Source organism: Tetrahymena thermophila (assembly GCF_000189635.1).
Source record: "Tetrahymena thermophila SB210 genomic scaffold scf_8254379, whole genome shotgun sequence".
In the NCBI taxonomy this organism is placed as follows: Eukaryota; Ciliophora; class Oligohymenophorea; order Hymenostomatida; family Tetrahymenidae; genus Tetrahymena; species Tetrahymena thermophila.
The window spans coordinates 676,545-698,412 of NW_002476163.1; the positions used below are offsets into that span (position 1 = coordinate 676,545).

A 21,868-nucleotide genomic window follows, 5' to 3' on the forward strand; every position below is an offset into this window, starting at 1 on the left:
AAATTAATTGATTACTCATAACTTAAAAAAATTACAATTTATTTATAAATCTTTTTTATATAGTTAGTCATTAGCGTTTATTTATAGGAATAGTTTGCATTTATATATGTGTAGATTATTAGTTGTTAGGTGGTAATTAGTAAACGTTGATTATTTTGTTTTACTACTCAGATTACTATCTTTTAATTTATTAAGATTAACTTTATTTTAAATTATTAACGTCAATTATTGATGAGCCTTATGCAGCTAAAGCCTGTTGCTCACAATTTTAAGCTATTTCATTGAATATTTACTCTAAGGTTGTTTAGTTAACCATGTAAGAACTTATATGTAGTTTTTCTTAATTTTCGTACATCATGCCAAATATTTCTCCTATTGTTTTTTTGGTAACTATTTAGACCTTCATAAAATTATTAAACTGCTCTAAGATATTGAAGTGATCAGTATTTTATTATAAGAACTGTAATATCTTATAGTTTAAATTGTATAAATAAATCTTTTCTAACAAAATTTATAGTTCTACTGAGTGGTTACCTTAAATCTCATAGAATATTTAAGCTGCAAATCCTTTTTCACTTATCTATTCACTAAAGTTTGTTTGGTTAATTTCTTTTAATATACCTTAAATATTTTCACCATTTACTTCCATATTTAAGTTTTTTCCTTTTGCTATTTAAGTTAATTCATGTACTGATGGAAGGTAAGTCTTAATATCAAGTTCATAGCCTTTTCCGAACTTATTTTTTAAGTGTTAAATACTTCCTAGGCATTAAAGGTTACCACTTACAACAATACCGACTTTTGTTCCTAGAGCTTCAGCTTCTTCCATCGAGTGAGTTGTAAGAATGATTGATGATTTCTTACGAAGGGTTGCAATACGACTAATAACATCCCACATAAAACGACGATTACCTGGGTCCATTCCTGTTGAAGGCTCATCCAAAAATACTATTGGAGGGTTGGCAAGCATTGCAATAGCAACAGAAAGCTTACGTTTGTTACCACCAGAATAAGTTCTGCTACAAATATGTTCAAATTTACGCAAATTCATTTCATCTAGTTTTTCATCTACAGCACGAGGTATCATTTCTTATGGAATACCCTTGATAGCTGCATAGAGCTCAAGGTGTTCACGAGCTGTCAAATTATCAAGTAGGGCATCAAATTAAGGACAGTATCCAATGTACTACTAAGCGATGGACATCTACTCAGGGATTTTAAAACCTTCGATGTATGCTTCACCTGATCCAATAGTCTCTTCGCCTGTGAGCATTCTCATGGTGGTTGTTTTACCAGCTCCATTAGTTCCTAAGAAGCAGAAAACTTCACCATATTTCAATCCAAAATTAATGTTATCAACAGCGACTTTTGGTTTTCCATTATTTTAAATAAAAACTTTCCTTAGATTTCTGACTAGGATTGTGTATTCAGAAGGGTTAGCTGTTTCAATGAGATTTTTCTCTGACTGTACATCATTATCCATAGGTTTTGGAATATAAGGGAAATTATTTTCTCTATTTAGTACTGTCTTTCTTGCTCTAAAGTACTCAATTGAAATTAAGACAAGAATAAAAAATATAAACATTATTATAAGGAAAAGTATATCTCCTCCTGCCATATCCATATCCATTTGACTAGGAAGGGAGCTGTAGTTATATAATAATTAGTATGCTTTTATGCTAGCCAAATTAGATATACCATAAGCATATGAAAAGCAAGGGAACAAACGGAATATATAATGTAATTTTATTGCTATGTATTTAGTTGTATCAATAAGCCTAAGTACAGCAAAAGTAACACTTCCAATTCCACCAATAATAAAGTTGAAGAAAAATTAAATTAGTTGAGCATTTCCATAGTCTTTGTGTAAAAATGAGCACACATAGACAAATGATATCAAACAAGGTCCATATAATATGAATATTAAGTAAAAATATCCAAAATTTCCATCATCAGTAACAGATGATATATTGAACGCATAAGCAAATAGTGGGCTTATCAAGGCGGGTACAAGGTATTTAATTAGATCAATTATGAAATTTGATAACCAGTATGCCAATAAACTAACTCCACTTACTATTTATTGATGTTTGATGTGTTCTTCTCTTTCACGGACTATATAAGTAATTAAGCTAGCAGGTATAAATGCCATTCCAATTGAGAATATTAAAGAAATAACAATTCCTTTGATTGTTCCTTAAAAACTATTTTTTTGATATAAATTATAAGTAAGAAAAAATGATAAAAAATTTATTTACCTTTTTGTGTAAGCAGTAAGTAAAAGAGGTTAATTATTAACAATAATTTTAATGTTTCTTCCAAGTATTTAGTTTATGATAGCATTATTCATCATATTTATAGAGATGGGAGCCATATTGGGATTTATTGAATTTACAAATGAATAGTATTAATAATCAGTTGGTAAATTACTAGTCACAAATAACCCAATTTTTAAGTCTGTTGTCTTTTTTTCAAATAGCTCATTGTTAAAATCTTAAACAGTAGCACTTTTAGACATGATATTTTCAGAATTCGAATAAGTTTATAAATAATTTTAAACATTATTAGTTTATCCACCGATGTAAATTTAATTAAAATCGTCATATTGATCTAATGTAAGTTATAAATTTGGCCAATTATTAAATGCAGTAGTAGTAGACACCAAGAATCCAATGACAATCATAATTATAGGTAGCAAAAGTTCACAAACAAAAGATCTAGAGTCTCTCTTAAAATAGTGATATCTTTTTACTATCAAAGCTCGTAAATGGGTTTTAAATATATTAAATCTTCCTTATACACGCTCTTTATTAAAGTCAAAATCAATATGACTTTACTAATCTTTAACAGCAGATTATTTTTTTTCTAAGATGAAATGATTTTCATTCATAGATGCCACCTTTAAGAAGACTTGTTCTAATGTTGTATTTGACACTCCATACGAACGTATCATCAAACTTTTTTTATTCTTTTCTATATTTTCAAAAAGTTCTTTAAATACAGGAACATGCTTTTTCGGTACTTAGAATGCTATTTCAGCTGAAACATCACTGATAATTTCGCAGTCTGGAATATACTTTTTCATTAATTCAATAATTGGTTAGGAAGGAGAATTGTTTTCTTCTTTCACAAAAGTAAAGTTGTATCCAGCTCCATAACTGTCCTTTAAGAATACGTTTGAACCTATACACTTGATTTTACCATCAGATATAATACCAATTCTATCACCCAAGTAATCGGCTTCATCCATGAAATGAGTTGTGAGAATGATAATTTTTGAAGATTTATAGTTTTTAAGCATATCCCAAATGTGTCTTCTAGCAGATACATCCATACCGCTTGTAGGCTCATCTAAAATAATGACATCACTTCCTCCTATGAAAGCAATAGCAACAGATAGCTTTCTCTTTTGACCTCCTGAAAGACTTGAACTTATAATATTAGTTTTTTCAACCAAATCAACATCTTTAATTATTTTGGTGACTGCGCTTTCTATTTTATCATTAGGCATTCCTTTGAGGGTAGCAAATAATTCTAAGTGTTCTTTAACAGTCAACTAGTCAAATAAAATATCATGTTGAGGGCAAACACCTTATAAAATTAATTTATTTAACTATAAATATATTTTTGTAATTTTTATATAAAAATACCTAAAAATTTTCTGATCTAATCCATATTTGTTCTGATATCCAAACCCTTAATATAAGCTGTACCAGAGGTAGGAGTAAGCATACCTGTTAAGATAGACATAGTGGTCGTTTTTCCTGCTCCGTTATGTCCTAAAAATGAGAATACCTAACCAGAATACATTTGTAAGGTAATTCTGTTTACTGCTATTTTTTACTATCCATCAACTTAGAAAATTTTTTCTAAATCTTGGATTTGAATTGTCTGTTAAATTAAAATATAAATAAATAAATAAATATTAAGCCTTATTATGGTTAAAAAAATTACTTTTCCTTCATTTTCTTGTTTTTTCTTTTCAACATCAACATCTTCTATTAAAGCTTCAACATCATCTGCTTTTATTGGTGTCTACTATGACTTTTTTATATTTGAAGAGTAATTTATTCCTAAGAAGAATAAAGGATGCTTTTTTTGACCAAATTCATTAGGGAAGACTTAATCAAGATACAGGAATAAAACCAAGTATATAACACAGTTAATTATGCACGAATTAAAACTGTAAATAAGCTTTTATTAATCAATTGCCTTATCAACATCACCAAATCCAAAATTTTTTTACATTCCCTCATAAATCAAAAATACTCTAGCAGCTATGCCTACTGCGCTTTAAGGAAAGATAGAAACAGTTTAATAATCACTACTTTTTGGGTTCTATAAAAATTTATAAAATTATATAAATAATGGAAAAATATAAATGTAAATCTTACAATTTTATTCATCATAAACATAGTAAATATAAACTAAAGAAGGAAGAAAACAGTTGCAGTAAGAATGCCAGGACGTTAGCGAGTAAAAAATACAGTGATAAAAAGACTCTAAGCAAGTAAGGCTAAACAGTATAAGTAGTAATAAAAGAAAAATACAAAGAAGTCAGTATACGTCACAACTAGCAGCTTTAAGATGATAGTAACTAAGAGAGATACAAAGAAATAATAAACTAAATAGGTAATAACCCAACTCAAGTAGAAAGGTGCTTTTCCTAAACCCATCATCATCATACCTTCTTTGATTCTCTTTTCTTTTTCACTAAGAATTCTAGAAGTCATTCTTAAAAAGGAAGCTATCATAGGCAATACAATATAAAAGTTCATGTTTGAACCTAATAATGTTGCTATATTATCTTTAGTGTATGCTTCTCTTTTAATAGGGCTTAGTTTAGGTGTTATCTTTAAATTCTAGTTTCCGCTTTCTTGTTGCAAGATAATATTGCTCACAAAGTTAACAATTCTTGTAAAACCTGAGTTTATATAATCTTCAACAAGACTATCTTATTCTCTACATTTATTGTATTAATTTAAAATATAAAAATTTATAAAATTATTAATACTTAACAATGAAGGATGTTTCTTTTTAATAAGGAACTTCTGTGCTTAATGTGAGATTATAAGAAATTTAGTAATTATAATTTCCATTATTCCATTCTGTGAAGATAACGCCAAAGCAAATTTTAGGAGGATAGTCATAAATATAACCTTCTCTAGTAATATGATTGTCATATTCTTCTTTATCTTTGAAAAATGTTACACTAATATCAGGATATTCTATTAATTATAAATAATATTATATTATAAATTATTATAGAAAGATTAATTACATGAGAGCACTTTTGCAAGAGCTTAAGTGATTGGAACGTCAGGAGCTAAACCAACCTTTCCTCCGTAATTTTTATCAGTACAATCTTAAATAGTGGAGTGAATTCCGTTAGCGATAAGGCTTGGATCCCAAGCAGGAGTAAGAGTTTATGAAATTGGTAGGTAATCAAGTTCACTAATTGTTTCTTTAACAATAGAAAGCCTCAATAGGAAAAGTATGAAGCAGAAAAATATAGGTATAAATATTTCGCAGCAAGTTCCTTTGAGATCTCTTTTCCATAAGATAAAATTCTTCTTTAGAAGACCTTTCAAATGATTATAAATCATAAAATTAATAATTATTTTCTAATTAACTTTTAATAAATTTTATGGAGTATTATTTATATTTTTTGTAAGGAATTTAAATTAATCTTATATTAGCTTTTTAAATTTAATTATCTTTTTTTATAATAATTTATTATAGAGATTTACAGGAATTTGCTTTTAAGCAAACCATATATGTAAATTTTTCTAGTAAATAATGAAATAATGGATTGTCTTTTTTAGATTTTTAATGATTACTGATAATTTTTCTACTTTTTTATTTTTTCATTAATTTCTAATGTAATTAATTTAAAGAATCTGTTTAAATCTGAAATTCATCTAATTGAAATTAATAATTATTTGAAATTCAAAAGTATAAAGCCAGATACTATTAATAAACTAAAAAATACTAAAAATTAAATGAAATATATTGATTAATCAAAATAAAATATTTTTAAATTGGAATTTTAACAGGATTTTTGTTATTTAATTTATTGCAGATTTTGATTTTTTGAAGATCCTAAATTATTTTTCAAAATTTATAAATTTAATTGAGTTTATTAATTCCATAAAATCAGATTTTAACAGATTATATATACTTTTTTACTCTTGATTGCATGCATTTTATATTATTAACAAAAAATTTTTAATAATTAAATTCAGTTTTCTTTTAATTATCAGATTTTATTATTTTTTAAGCAAACATTCGTGTATTTAAATGGAGATTAAGTAATAAAATAAAGTTCGATTAATTTTGATATCATTAGTTTCATATTAAATTTATTTTTAGAAAATTATGCGAAGAGACTATTTTATTAAAGCAATAAAAACTATACAATTATTTTTTATTATAAGTTCAATTATTAATTGTATCTTTATAAAAATAAAAGATACTTACTAAATCTAATATTTATTTGTTTAAAAAATAAAAATAGCATTCGAATTATTAATTAATACTAAAAAAGATTCGAAATACAATTTAAATTTTAAAGTTTTAATTATTCTAAATTAATATTAATAAATTTCTATTTTTCTATTTGATTTAGAAATTTAAAATTTGAATAGAAATGAATGAAATTTAAATCTTTCTATTCTAATTAAGTTCAAGCAATTTTAATTAATTAATTAAAAATAATAGCAAAATATTGTAAATCTTCTAGTAGCACTAAATTAATTTAGCTTATTTTATAAAAAAATGGAATTATAAGAATTATTTTATCAAAAAATCTATCTAAAAAAAATATTCCTCAAATATTTTTATTTTTCAAAATCTGTTTTGTTAGTCTAAAAATTAATTTAAATTCCTCAATTCTATTTCTTTAAAATTTACTATATTTCTATCATAGAATTAGCCTTAAAAAATAATTGAGCTGAAATTTAATTCAAAAGATCAGCATTATATAGCTCTTTTATTTAATTAGGTTACACATTTTTTTAAAGTAACTAAAAATCTCAAGGAAAATTGATAAAAAAATCAAATTAATAAATAAATATATCTTTTTAATTTTTGAAATAGTAAAAATAACAAGAAATGGAAGTAGAAGAAAATATTTACCTGGAATGCAACAGCACAAATAATAAATTGTTTGCTATTAAATGTTAAACTGTTATAGTTCACCACTCATATGATAAGAGTATAGCAATTTTTTCCAAACTCCTACAAGTTAATAAGGACATATCTCCAAAATAGTAAATAAATTTCATGATCATGAAGACATATTGACAGATTTGAGGCGAAGCAATTCTAAATCTATAGCTTTAGAAAGATAATATATTCTATTTATCAAATAAGTATCACAAGAGTTTTATAATAGCAGATTTAACTTTAACTAATCTCTAAGATAAGCTATTAATTAATAGTGATATAGATACTTGCGTTTCTAATATCTACACCCATATATTTGTAGTAGGAAAATTTTAGTTTTCAACTGAAACATGAATTTAAAGCGTATTTTTTATAGATGAATCATCTTTACAAGAATACTAAAATACAATAAAGGTTTTTAAATTTCATGATAAATAGGAATTAAACAAATAAAAAACAAACCCTAATCACTCTATTTTAATATGGGGTTGTTTGTATTTGTAGAAAGATAAAGGAAGGAACATAATAAGTAGATGCCACAATCAACTCATAAAAATATATTGAAAACATTTCAAAATATTTTCCCAATACAGGAAAGTTATAGAAACAATATTTGGAGATTTTAGCATGGAAATGCTTCATTTCACAAATTTTATTATTAAACCCAAGAATGGCTTAAAGAAATAATGACAAGAGTACTTAAACACCTCATAAAGCACAGTTATATTTAATTGATATTATTGAAATTTAATTTATATTAAGTAAATTTATAAGTTGTAAAACATATAAAATATGTTTTTCGTTCATTTTACCTTGAAGATTCTTCTAAATAATTAAATATTGATATTTATTTTACATAATAAACCTTATCATCATAAGATTATTTAAACTGATTCTGATAGATAAATTCAGATACTGTAAGATTAGAATCTTTTTTTTGGAAATTTAATTACTCTGCATTTTTCTAGAAATTCTCTCAACACAATAAATAATTAAGCTTGGAATCCAATTTTGAAATAAATAGTTTGTTTTTTAAATGAAATTGAACTTTGAAACCATTGTAAAATGAATGAATTTAGTAGTTCCACTAAATTTTGAAAATAAACATCTTCATTTTAGATTAATCGAATTTAAAATTAATTTTATTTTATAAAAACAATTTTTTATTTTATCATTTTAACAGTACATTTTATTACGTTTTATATCAAATATAAATATAAAACTAGATCACTGAGATAATTCAATTACTAATTTTATTTAATTATAATTTATAAGAATTAGAAATCCTAAAACTAAAAATTGATTATGTTATCAAATGCTTTCAGAGATTTTTCACTATTTATTATTTAATTTTAAAATTAACTGTTAAGATCTTATATGAAGAAGGTTGTTTAAATATGTATTGTATTAAAGAGTAATATGACTAGTTATCAAAAAAAATTTTCTTTTTTATGTATTAAACTTATCATATATTAAATCAAAAATAAAAACATAAACTCAATTTTATTAATTTAACTATTGATAATATCATTTCAAAGAAAAAAAAAATTAAAAATAAAAAGTATGATAGGTAAAAATGGATAATTGGAATGTTAGATAATAGATATGTAGATCCATTGATACATAGAAAATTAATAAATTATAAAATTAAAATACTAAAATATATTATTCAAACTTTTCACAAAACAAAATACATAATTTTAATTGCATAAATAAAAAATCAATTTTGACGAGTATTTATTGGCATTACTTATAATTATATTATTGCAGGCTATTCAATATTTATCATATTATCTTCTAAATTTTAATTATGCTATGCCTCATTACTAGACTAAGTTTTAGGTAAATAAGTTTTTTTCGTCTAATCTTGAATGTTTACAATAGCTGAACCTTTTTATTATTAATCTAATTATTCAAATTTATTAGCTATTTGATTAAAAATCTATTCTAAAGTTGTTTAGTTAACCATATAAGAACTAACATGTAGTTTTTCTTAGCTTTCATACATTAATCCAAATATTTCACCTATTGTTTTTTTGGTAGCTATTTAGACCTTCATAAAATTATTAAACTGCTCTAAGATATTGAAATATTCAGTATTTTATTATAAAAACTGTAATATCTTATAGTTTAAATTGTACAAATAAATCTTTTCTAACAAAAGTTATAGTTCTACAAAATTACTATTTTAAATTTCGTAAAATATTTAAGAAGCAAATCCTTTTTCACTTATCTATTCATTAAAATTTACTTAGTTAATATCTTTAAGGATACCTTAAATATTTTCACTATTTACTTCCTCATTTAAACTTTTTCCACATGCTATCTAAGATAATTCTTGCATGGAGGGAAGATTTGTTTTGATATCAAGCTCATAACCTTTTCCAAACTTATTTTTTAAGTGTTAAATACTTCCAAGACATTAAAGATTACCACTTACAACAATACCGACTTTTGTTCCTAGAGCTTCAGCTTCTTCCATTGAATGAGTTGTAAGAATGATTGATGATTTCTTTCGAAGGGTTGCAATACGACTAATTACATCCCACATAAAACGACGATTACCAGGGTCCATTCCTGTTGAAGGCTCATCTAAAAATACTATTGGAGGGTTGGCAAGCATTGCAATAGCAACAGAAAGCTTACGTTTGTTACCACCAGAATAAGTTCTGCTACAAATATGTTCAAATTTACGCAAATTCATTTCATCTAGTTTTTCGTCTACAGCACGAGGTATCATTTCTTATGGAATACCCTTGATAGCTGCATAGAGCTCAAGGTGTTCACGAGCTGTCAAATTATCAAGTAGGGCATCAAATTAAGGACAGTATCCAATGTACTACTAAGCGATGGACATCTACTCAGGGATTCTAAAACCTTCGATGTATGCTTCACCTGATCCAATAGTCTCTTCGCCTGTCAGCATTCTCATGGTGGTTGTTTTACCAGCTCCATTAGTTCCTAAGAAGCAGAAAACTTCACCATATTTCAATCCAAAATTAATGTTATCAACAGCGACTTTTGGTTTTCCATTATTTTAAATAAAAACTTTCCTTAGATTTCTGACTAGGATTGTGTATTCAGAAGGGTTAGCTGTTTCAATGAGATTTTTCTCTGACTGTACATCATTATCCATAGGTTTTGGAATATAAGGGAAATTACTTTCTCTATTTAATACTGTCTTTCTTGCTCTAAAATATTCAATTGCAAATAATACAATTAAAAAGAATATAAACATCACACACAAAAAAACTATATCTCCACCAGCTATATCCATATCCATCTGGCTAGGTAAATGACCATAATTATATAAAATCTAATATGCCTTTATGCTTGATAAATTTGTAATTCCATAAGCATAAGAAAAGCAAGGAAAAATACGAAATATATAGTGCAAATGAATAGCAATATATTTTGTTGTATCAACAAGCCTAAGTACAGCAAAAGTAACACTTCCAATTCCACCTACAATAAAGTTGAAGAAAAATTAAATAAGTTGAGCGTTACCATAGTCTTTGTGTAAAAATGAGCAAACGTAGACAAATGCAATCATACTAGGTCCATATATCACAAATAATAAATAAAAATACTTGAAATTTCCATTTTCGGTTACAGCTGTCAGATCAAAAGCATATACAAAGAAAGGACTTATTAGTGCTGGAACTAAATATTTAAGTAAATCTACTATGAAATTAGAAAGCCAATAAGCTAGTAGGCTTACACCACTTACTATTTGTTAATGCTTAATGTGTTCTTCTCTTTCACGTACTATATAAGTTATTAAACTAGCTGGAATAAAAGCCATACCAATAGAAAATATAATAGAGATCATATTACCCTTAATTATTCCTGAGAAACTATTTTTTTAAAAAAAGATAAATTAAGAAAAAATTATTAGTAAAGTTAGAAATACCCCATTGTATAAGAAGTCAATAATAGAGGCTAATTATTAACAATAATATTAATATTTCTTCCAAGAATTTTGTTTATAATTGCATTATTCATCATGTTGATTGAGATAGGAGCCATGTTAGGATTTATCGAATTGACAAATGAGTAATATTAGTAATCTGTAGGTAAGTCATTCATAACATATATTCCAATTTTTAAATCAGTTGTCTTCTTCTCAAATATTTCATTATTGAAATCTTAAACAGAAGAACTTGCTGATTAAAGGTATTCCACATTTGAGTAAGTATGTAAATAGTTTTAAATATTATTAGTTTATCCTCCAAGATAGATTTAATTAAAGTCATCGTATTAATCAAATGTAAGTTGCAGATTAGGCCAATCACTAAAATTAGTTGTAGAAGAAGCAAAACATCCAACAACAATCATAATAATAGGTAAAAATAATTCGCATACAAATGATCTTGTATCTCTCTTGAAATAATTATATCTTTTTTTCATTAAAGCAAGTAAATGGGTTTTAAAGATGTTGAAATTTCCACTAATTCTCTCTTTACTAAAATCAAAATCAATATTACTTTATTATTCTTTTGCATTAGATTATCTTCTTTCTAAAATAAAATGATTTTCATTCATAGATGCCACCTTTAAGAAGACTTGTTCTAATGTTGTGTTTGAGACACCATACGAGCGTATCATCAAACTTTTTTTATTCTTTTCAATATTCTCAAAAAGTTCTTTAAATACAGGAACATGCTTTTTCGGTACTTAGAATGCTACTTCAGCTGAAACATCACTGATAATTTCGCAGTCTGGAATATACTTTTTCATTAATTCAATAATTGGTTAGGAAGGAGAATTATTTTCTTCTTTCACAAAAGTAAAGTTGTATCCAGCTCCATAACTGTCCTTTAAGAATACGTTTGAACCTATACACTTGATTTTACCATCAGATATAATACCAATTCTATCACCCAAGTAATCGGCTTCATCCATGAAATGAGTTGTGAGAATGATAATCTTTGAAGATTTATAGTTTTTAAGCATATCCCAAATGTGTCTTCTAGCAGATACATCCATACCGCTTGTAGGTTCATCTAAAATAATGACATCACTTCCTCCTATGAATGCAATAGCAACAGATAGTTTTCTCTTTTGACCTCCTGAAAGACTTGAACTTATAATATTAGTTTTTTCAACCAAATCAACATCTTTAATTATTTTGGTGACTGCGCTTTCTATTTTATCACTAGGCATTCCTTTGAGCGTAGCAAATAATTCTAAATGTTCCTTGACAGTCAACTAGTCAAATAAAATATCATGTTGAGGGCAAACACCTAATTAAATAAATTTAGTTATTGATAAATATTATTTTTTAATTTTTTTAAAAGAAATACCTAAAAATTTTCTGATTTAATCCATATCTTTTCTGATATCTAAACCCTTAATGTAAGCTGTACCAGAGGTAGGTGTAAGCATTCCTGTTAAAATTGACATAGTGGTCGTTTTTCCTGCTCCGTTATGTCCTAAAAATGAGAATACCTAACCAGAATACATTTGCAAGTTAATTCTGTTAACTGCAACTTTTTGCTACCCGTCTGTTTAGTAAATTTTTTCTAAATCTTTGATTTAAATTGTCTTTTAATAAAAAAAAATAAATATTTAAAAATGGTTTAAATTAATGATTTTTATTTACTTTTCCTTCGCTTTCTTGTTTCTTCTTTTCAGCATCAACATCTTCTATAAGAGTTTCTACATCTTCTTGCTTTATTGGTGTCTGTTATGATTTTTTTATATTTGAAGAATAGTTTATTCCTAAAAAGAATAGAGGATGCTTTTTTTGACCAAACTCGTTAGGGAAGACTTAATCGAGATACAAGAATAATACTAAGTATATAACACTGTTAATTATACATGAGTTAAAACTGTAAATAAGCTTTTAATAATCTACAAGCTTATTTACATCTCCAAATCCTAAATTTTGTTGTAGTCCTTCATAAATCAAGAAAATTCTTGCAGCCAAACCTACTGCACTTTGAGGGAAAATTGAAGATATCTGATATTCACTATTAGTAGGATTCTTTAAAAAATGAATTAAATATTTTGATAAATTGAAGTTAAAATATTACATATTTGCTCATTACAAACATAACAAAGATAAACTAAAGAAGGAAGAAAACAGTAGCTGTTAGAATACCAGGTCTTTGATTGGTAAAAAATACAGTAATGAAAAGACTCTATGCTAACAAGGAGATACAAAATAGATAGTAAAAGAAGAAGAAGACAAAAAAGTTTGTATAAGTAAGCACGAGAAATTTGAAAAGAATAGTGACCAAGATTGACAAAAAGAAATAATACACTAAATAGGTTATAACCCAACTTAAATAGAAAGGAGCTTTGCCCAATCCCATCATCATCATTCCTTCTCTAATTCTTTTTTCTTTTTCATTTAAAATTCTAGAAGTAAATCTTAAAAATGATGCTATCATAGGAAGTACAATATAAAAGTTCATGTATGATCCAAGAGTAGTAGCTATAACGTCCTTAGTATATGCTGCTCTTTTAATAGGACTCAATTTAGGTGTTATCTTCAAATTCTAATTTCCACTTTCTTACTACAAAATGATATTGCTCACAAAATTAACAATTCTAGTAAAACCTGAGTTAATATAATCATTTATAAGACTATCCTATTCCCTTATTAGAATAAAAGTAATAAATTAATTAATTAAAAGTTAGAAATTAATTTACTTATATAACTAGTTAGTTTCTTTTTAATAAGGAACCTCGGTGGCTAAAGTAAGATTAAATGAAATTTGATAGTTATAATTTCCATTTTCCCATTCAGTAAAGATAATACCAAAACAAATTTATGGAGGATACTCACTTATATATCCATCTCTTGTTATATGGTGATCAAATTCTGTTTTGTCATTGAAAAAGGCTACACTTATATCAGGATATTCTAATTATAATATTAATATTTTAATTAAAGGTAGGTGATAAAAATTTGAAATAGGTTACATTTAAGTATATTAGCAATTGATTGAGTTAGAGGAATATTCGGAGCTAAGCCAACTTTTCCACCATAATTTTTGTCAGTGCAATCTTTTATTGTGGAGTGAATACCGTTTGCAATTAGGCTTTAATCCCACCCTGGAGTAAGAGTTTATGAAATAGGTAGGTAATCAATAGCCTCTACGCTTTCTTTAGTGATTGAAAGTCTTAGAAGAAAAACAATAAAGCAAAAAAGCAAAGGAATGAGCAATTCACAAATTGTTCCTAACTTATCTCTCTGCCATAGAATCAAATTTTTTTTAAGGAGACACTTCAAGTGAATGTAAAACATAATATTTTTTCTTAGGTAAAGTTAGTTTAATTTTATATATTTTAATAGCTATTCTTTTATAAGGTAATTTTATGGTTATTTAATTTCTTTTATTTAATTATAAATAAATATATGAAGCCATATTTAAATATATCTTAGTAGAAAAGTTTATTAATTGCACATTATTTAATTAAAGCTTTCAAAATTTAAATGATTGTAAACCTTTATCAACTGTTAATTTCTGAAATAACTTGAATATGATCTATTTTATTAAATTTTCAAAAAATGTAAATAATAATTCTGATAAAATATAATAAATTAATTTATTGGCTATTTCGAAAATGATGAATAATATTAATCAAATACACAAATAAATAGAAGATTAAATTAATTAAGATAATCAAATTTATTTAAAATTATTTTTTTCTTTGTAGTGATTTTGAATTAGCTCAAACCATAAATTATGAGTTTTTCTATACATACATTAAAAGCAAGTGATTTAAATAAATTTATGTTTTACTAAAATAACCTAATACTTAAAAATATAAAATAGAAAATCAATTTAAATACACAATAAAATACATATTAAAATTGATAGAAATTCTTAGATTTAGTTAAATAATTTTTAAAGAATTTATAAGAGTTTGTTCTATTTCAAGTAAACCTAATTATTCAATTGTTTAAAAAAAACTAAAATATATTTAATAAAGCTAAAAATTAAATTTTTAGTTTAAAATTTAATCAGAAATAGTTGGAATTCATTCTATTTATAATAAAGTATTCTTTCTTTTATTATTTTTTCAATTTTAAAAATAATATTTGAAAATCAAATATACAAAAAAAAACTTATCTTAAATCACATTTGAAATATAAATGTTTTACTATTTTTTATCAAATAATTAATTTTTAATTCAAAGAAAAACATTTAAATTTTTACTATAGAAATTTAATTTTGTGAATTTTGTCTGTGAGAAAATTTCTTTAGCAACACTATTTTGAAATAGAAGAAAAATTTAAATAATTTATTATCTTTAACCTTTAAAAAATATACTATAGAGATAAGAATTGAGAAATATTCTTTTATTTTTAATAAATTTTAACTAATGTAAGATTATTTAGATTAAAATTAATTTATAAAGCTTTACAAAATATGAATAAAAATGAAACGCAATAGTAATTTTTCTATGAAAAAATTTAAAGTTCTTGTTTAAATAAACACTGTATTATTTAAATTTTTTCTAATTTTGATTAACGAAAAAAAAAATTATTTAAAAATTTTTTTTAAAATTTTTCTGGATGTAAAATTTAAAAATTTATAGTTTTTAGAAAGAATAAACTAAAGTAGATATTAATATTATAAAAATTTGAATACAATTATTATTATAAATCTAAAAAGGAACTAAATATATATAAAAAAATATCATCTTTTTTAAGAAAAAATAAAATATTATGAATAGAACAAATGATAATAAAATTAGAATAAATAATTTATAAATAGATATATATTTAAAAAGGGAAAATAATAGCAAAATAAATTCAATTTAAATAAATTAATTATTTAAAAACAAAAAAAGTTTAAAATAAATCAACTTTAAAAATATAACAATAATTAATTTCATTTAAACATTCATAAATATTATGGAAAAATTGCACGCTATTCGCGAATTTTGATATACAAATTGAAATTTATAAAGGTACTACTTTACTATGCTACTCTCTTGTAAAGAGGAGTTATATTATATATTATTAAAATGTATTGCATAATGTATGATTAATTTATTTTAAATTAGGACTTATAGCAAAATATAATAATGTTCATGTTTATTTTGGATGCAGTTAATTCTACAGCTTATTTGCTCTAATTTTTTATAGAGTTTGTTTGATTGCACAATTCTTATTCTAGAGAAATGTCATTCATTCATTCAATTGTTTACTAGTAAATAGGATATTAACTAGCAAGTTTAAATTAAAAGTCTATTAAAATTGTAGGAATGAGCAATTTAAATCAGAAATTGCTTTAGCTTTTAGCCTGATTTGAAAATAGTTATCAATATTATAGGTGAATAAATATTAGATATGTTATTATATAGCTTTTAATAATTAATAAGATGGATTTTTTGAATTATATTTTATAAAATCTAAATAATTAGTTTTTTATGTGAATGGTTATAGATGTGTCTCAATAGAAGAAGGCAGCAATATAAAGTAGTAGTTTAGGTTCAGATATTATCTTTGGTTAGTTAGTTTGTTATGATTTATTTTAGGGCAACAAAGAGAATTTTAGTTACTGCTGTTTCATATAGTCTAGATAATTTATATAGGATAGGAGTGTTTGTTTATGAAACAGAATATTATAAGCTATGTAGGAATAGAGGAGTTATTTAGATATAAAGCATAAAAAATAGAGAGGAATTTTAAATGTATTAGAGTCAAAAATTATCATATTGTTTTGTTTGGTAGCTAATATTGATTGATTGATCAGTTGCTATCTTCATCATCATTATCTTCATCGTCACTGAGAAAGTTGTTTTTGTTTTAATAGCGACCATAGGGAGAGTAGTGATAATTAGAATTTTAAGAATAGTTGTTTTCTTCTTATTCTAATTCTTCATCTTCTTCTTCACTGTCTCTATCGATTTTAATGTCGCGAATTGTGAATGTTTTTTCTGCATCAGGAATTTAGGCAGAAGGGTTTTATTCAAGAGTAGAAGCTACAAGCTTTTTGTGCATGTAGTTGACAGCCTTTTCAAGCAATTCATCACCGCTGCACTTATCATCATCAGAGAATTACTATGATAAAATTAATGATTAGTAATTTGAATTTAGTAATTTAAATTTTTAATTAAAATTTAAATAGTTAATTCAATAAATTTTTAAATATGATTGATTGATTGATATATTTTTTTTAAATAAATTTTTTCTGCTCATACACATATTAATAAGTTTATTGAGTATTTTTTTTTTTTAAAGAAATGTAATAGATAAAATTCTTACTTGTTAGATAAGGCCTGAAAACTCAGCTGGTATTTGAAGGTCAGAGTCCCTGAAACATGGGAATTTTTGTAATTTAATGGAACCTTCTTAAGAAATAGATTTTAGGTAAACTTCTTCAGCGAAGACAGTTCTAGGAGGTTGAATTTTTTTGGGTTGTTCTTAAAATTTAAAATTGTTTTAATTTAATAAAATATTTTTGTGTTTGATGGAAAAATTAATTTATTAGTTTGCGGAATCAATCTGCTAGGTGTTATTAATGCTGGTTTAATTAATATTTGTGTTATCATTAATGGCTTATTATTTTTTACCTTTTTGTTATTATTTTTAATTAATTTTAACTTATTTTTTTTAAGAGGCAGCAGTATTGGCAGCCTTTGGAGCACGCTGCTTTCTTTGTTTGGTTTATTTTAATGACTAAATAATATTTGAAGGTTGTTGTTAATTTTGTAATTGCTACTATTAATCTTCGTCGTCTTCTTCTTGAATGAGATCAAGTTATTTAGATTAGAATTATGATTAATGTTAAGATTGTGATTTTTAAGATTATAATTGTAATTATTATTATGATTATGAGGGTTGATTGAAAGAGGATTATAATTAAATTAAATTAGAAGAAGAAGATGAGGTTGATTATTGCAATGATTATTATGAATGAGAAAGTGAGTCTTCTATTTTTTGTTTTTTGTTTGTTTCATTCATTAATGAATAGGCGATTTCTTCAAGCTCTTCAAAAAAGCTCTTCTTTCTAAGTGTATTGTCTTCTTGTATAGGCAATTGCTATTATTATTGATTAACCTAGATGACTTGAGAAATTTTTCTTTGTTTGTATTGTTAATTAAGCTTGCTTGATTAATGCTTTTGTGAAGAAGCTACAGGACTATTGAAGTCTGTTTCAGCAGATTCGGGTTCTGGCTGATCTTCGAGACTGAAGTTACTATTAAGAACGGATTTTGTGCTTCTTCTCTGAATAGTCTTATCGGACAGCTGAGAGTGAGTCCTTTTTAAAGTTTTTGTACTGCTCTTGATGGACTTTGTACGTGATTTTGGTGTTGAATTGTCATCATCATCTGAGCTAAGCACGATTATATTATTGCTGGTTTTTGGTGTTTAGTTAGATGGTTAGACTGGTCCAGATCCAACAAGACTGTTTTCTGTTAAAAGATTATGAAGATTTGGATTGTCTGAAAGCAAATTACATGTCATGTTGAATGAGTTGATGAGGCTGAGGTATGTCAATATGGTAACGTAATTTTATGACATTATATAACAATCAGTGTTTTGATTAGTGTTTTGTTTTCTTTCTTGTTGTTTGAGTCTTGCTCTTCTTATATTTAATAAATTGATAACTAGTTTCAATTAAGAATCAAAGCAGAAAATAGTTTAAAAGAAAAATGAACTTTTCTTCTAATTTTTTTTTTTCTTTCTCTTGTATTTTCTCTTTGCTTTGATTTTTACTTTCTCTTCCTTCCTTTTTTGGGCTTTTTATTTTTTGATTCCCCACTCTTCTATATGTATATAATTTTTTTAATTACCATTTGACTTTTTCCCCTTATAATTTACTTCTTTTCGCTTTACTAAATTAACATTTGCATTAAAATAAATGAATAAGTGAATGAATTAATAAATGATTTTGTTTGTTCATTTTTTTTTTACTAACTCAATTAGTAAATTAATAAATCAATCAATCAATAAAAATAGTTAGTTAATTATTTGTTATTAAGATTATAAGCTATAGATGATATATAGTCTAAATGATTGAATAAAATCAATTATTCACTCACACTCATAAATTCCCTTTGAATGATATTTAAATTGTTTAATTTTATTTTTGATTAAATTTAATTTCTCGCTTGCTTGGCTAAATAAATTAAATGATTAGCTAATATATTTTTTTTTCTATTTCTATTATATACTTTATATTCTATCTTAAACTGTGACTATACTAATTATTGCAATAGTTTACATAGTTTTAGAAAAAAACAAAAATAGTGTCACTTACAAAAATCTTTCAAAAATCACTTAACAATCTATTCTTATACATACAATCAAATAAATAAATAAAAAAACAAAAAAATCATTGAATCAAGTCAAAGGGTAAAAATTTTAGTCATGCAAAGTAAATGAAATTAACAAAAATTTTAATTAATTTAGAAATAAAGTCTTTAATTAAATAGAAAAAGTGATTCGAATAATTGCATTCTATATATTAATTCAATTGATTATTTTTACAAAAAATCAAAAAAAAAAAATTTTTTTTTGTATGAGCCTAAATGTTATAATTTAGAGTTGAAAAAAATTAAAATTTTGTTTTCATAGAAGGAAATTATAAAAGTAAATTTATGTGCTTTGTTTATTTGTATTTTTATATCTTGATCGATCTATGCTTGGCGAAATAATTAAGTAAAAATATAATTTTTTCCACAAAGTATTTATCTTTTAATTTATTCAAAACAAATTAATCATTTTTTTGTCTGCTAAACCACACATATAACTACAATATGCAAAATAACAAAAGTATACATAAATAAATACCAATAACTTAGTAGCGATTTTTTCTCTATAAAAATTTTTAATTGACCCCCCCCTGCCTTAACAAATTATAATAAATAATTGTCGACTGGCATTAAAAGTTTTTTTTTCCTTTTTAATCATATCACTCATTTCAACTAAAGATATCTATTTGCAATTTGGTTTGCTCCTTGTACCTTTTCTTCTCCATTAAGTTAAAATCCAATACATTTCTCTCTAGGATCCATCACAACTGCATTTTTACAAATAATTTGTCAAAATTGTTTAATATTTTTTAACAAAAATTTCCCTCCTAACAAAGATTATTCAAACTTAACTCTTTTGTTAATATATTTTTAATTATGAAGATATATGTGTTCATTAATATAAAATTCACATTAACTAAGGCATGTTTAACTAACTATTTTATCCTTTTATTTATTTTTTTAAGCATCTCTTACTAACAAAACAAACAAATGTAAGTTAAATAAAAGCTTAAAAAATATAATGAAATTAAACTAGCAAATACTAAATTAGTATTTAAGTAAATAGATAATGTAGAATTTTACTATTACCTTCAGTTTCAATAGTACTCATTTTAATGGATGGTTTATATTATTTTAAAAAATTTAAATAATTTAAGAATAATTTATTTAAATAGAATTTTTAAATTATTTCAAGAGTACTCTTTCTTAAGTAACTCAAATAAATTTATTCCATCACACGAAGATAAAATTTTAAAATATAATTTTCTAATTAAATACATGTGAAAAAATTTCAGTTCTATTCAGCCTATTATTAATCTAATTTTCTGATTTTACATTCAACACTTTAACAAAATCTAAAAAATTCCTACATCATATTTTTTTTAATATTTTTTATATTACCGTGCGTAAATTAGATTAGCTACGTGGTAAGATCAGAGATCAATAGTTGTTATAGATTGTATTTATCTATTATATTTTTTAAATTAAATTAAACGAGATTGATTTATAAATATATTTTATTTTGGTAGTATTTTTATTTAATTTATTATTCAGTACTTCTAACAAAATTAAGTAAAATATAGTATAACTAATTTTATAGATTTCTAACTTTTGCTCTGATTAATTGAAAATATAAATTTTCAACATAATATTTTCAAGGTAATCGATAAATAAATAAGTTTTAAATAGTCTAACCGAACCTTTCACTAGAATTGATTGAAATTATCCATCTCACAATTCAAGAAAGTTTTTTATAAATTTTACTCCAGCAAATTATAATAATTAAAAACCCTCAATTAAATTAAATAATTTTTAGAGAAATAAATGGAATAAAATTTAATTAAAATTCATGGAATATTTAGACATTTCGCATTTAAGACTTACTTAAAAAATAATAGAAAAATTTTTTAATCAGTTAAATTAAAATTTAGTTAAATAAGTTATTTTAACTTTTGAGAATAATTAATTGTTATTAATTTAAATTTAAACAAATATAATCAAAAATCTATTAAAGCAGTTAATTTTAGGTAAATGATATAGATAAAAAAAATTTATTAAAATTTAAATCGAAATAACATTTGTAGGAAAAACAAACCTAACAAATTTTCTATAAAATAATTAAATTGAAATAAATTCATAATAAATTACAATTTTAAAACATTTTTTAAATATAAATTCTATAATTTCTCAATCAGTAAATACACCTTATTTCGTTGTAGCTAATTCTTTGCTCCATTTAAAAAAACGCTTTGCAATCATCATATTTAACCTATGAGTGGAATTAAAATTTTTTTACTCTCTAATAGCAATATTATTAGAAAGTAGAAGGTAGTTAATAAATAATTTTAGGAAGGTAAAACATAAATGTTTTGAATGAATAAATATTTTAATTAAAGTAATAATTTAAATTTAAATGTTAACTAATTTTAGATTTTTTTTGAAAAAAAATTTTTTATATTTATTTAATAAATTTTAG

General features: G+C 24.3%; 4 protein-coding genes across 4 annotated transcripts; all 4 read right to left on the reverse strand. All coding sequences in view use genetic code 6, as the record gives it.

Moving 5' to 3' along the window:
* Positions 1–67: 67 nt before the first annotated feature.
* TTHERM_00301860 (ABC transporter family protein) lies at positions 68–5,606 on the reverse strand (the record flags this gene model as incomplete). The annotated part of the gene is made up of 7 exons (XM_001024614.2): positions 68–2,204; positions 2,259–3,591; positions 3,651–3,891; positions 3,955–4,338; positions 4,395–4,962; positions 5,015–5,228; positions 5,282–5,606. 7 exons carry the CDS (start codon positions 5,604–5,606, stop codon positions 68–70), a joined length of 5,202 nt encoding a protein of 1,733 aa, XP_001024614.2.
* A 3,281-nt stretch (positions 5,607–8,887) lies between these two features.
* On the reverse strand, positions 8,888–14,425 carry TTHERM_00301870 (ABC transporter family protein; the record flags this gene model as incomplete). Its single annotated transcript, XM_001024615.1, has 7 exons — positions 8,888–11,024; positions 11,081–12,413; positions 12,474–12,714; positions 12,773–13,156; positions 13,206–13,773; positions 13,828–14,041; positions 14,101–14,425. 7 exons carry the CDS (start codon positions 14,423–14,425, stop codon positions 8,888–8,890), a joined length of 5,202 nt encoding a protein of 1,733 aa, XP_001024615.1.
* A 2,457-nt stretch (positions 14,426–16,882) lies between these two features.
* TTHERM_00301890 (hypothetical protein) lies at positions 16,883–18,778 on the reverse strand (the record flags this gene model as incomplete). Its single annotated transcript, XM_001024617.3, has 3 exons — positions 18,595–18,778; positions 17,399–18,549; positions 16,883–17,194 (listed from the first exon to the last, which is right to left on the reverse strand). The coding sequence occupies exons 1-3, from the start codon at positions 18,656–18,658 to the stop codon at positions 16,883–16,885; spliced, it is 1,527 nt and encodes a 508-aa protein (XP_001024617.3). The 5' UTR covers positions 18,659–18,778.
* Positions 18,779–20,153: 1,375 nt separating this feature from the next.
* On the reverse strand, positions 20,154–20,626 carry TTHERM_000301899 (hypothetical protein; the record flags this gene model as incomplete). Its single annotated transcript, XM_012800165.1, has 2 exons — positions 20,154–20,245; positions 20,482–20,626. The coding sequence occupies 2 exons, from the start codon at positions 20,624–20,626 to the stop codon at positions 20,154–20,156; spliced, it is 237 nt and encodes a 78-aa protein (XP_012655619.1).
* Positions 20,627–21,868: the final 1,242 nt, after the last annotated feature.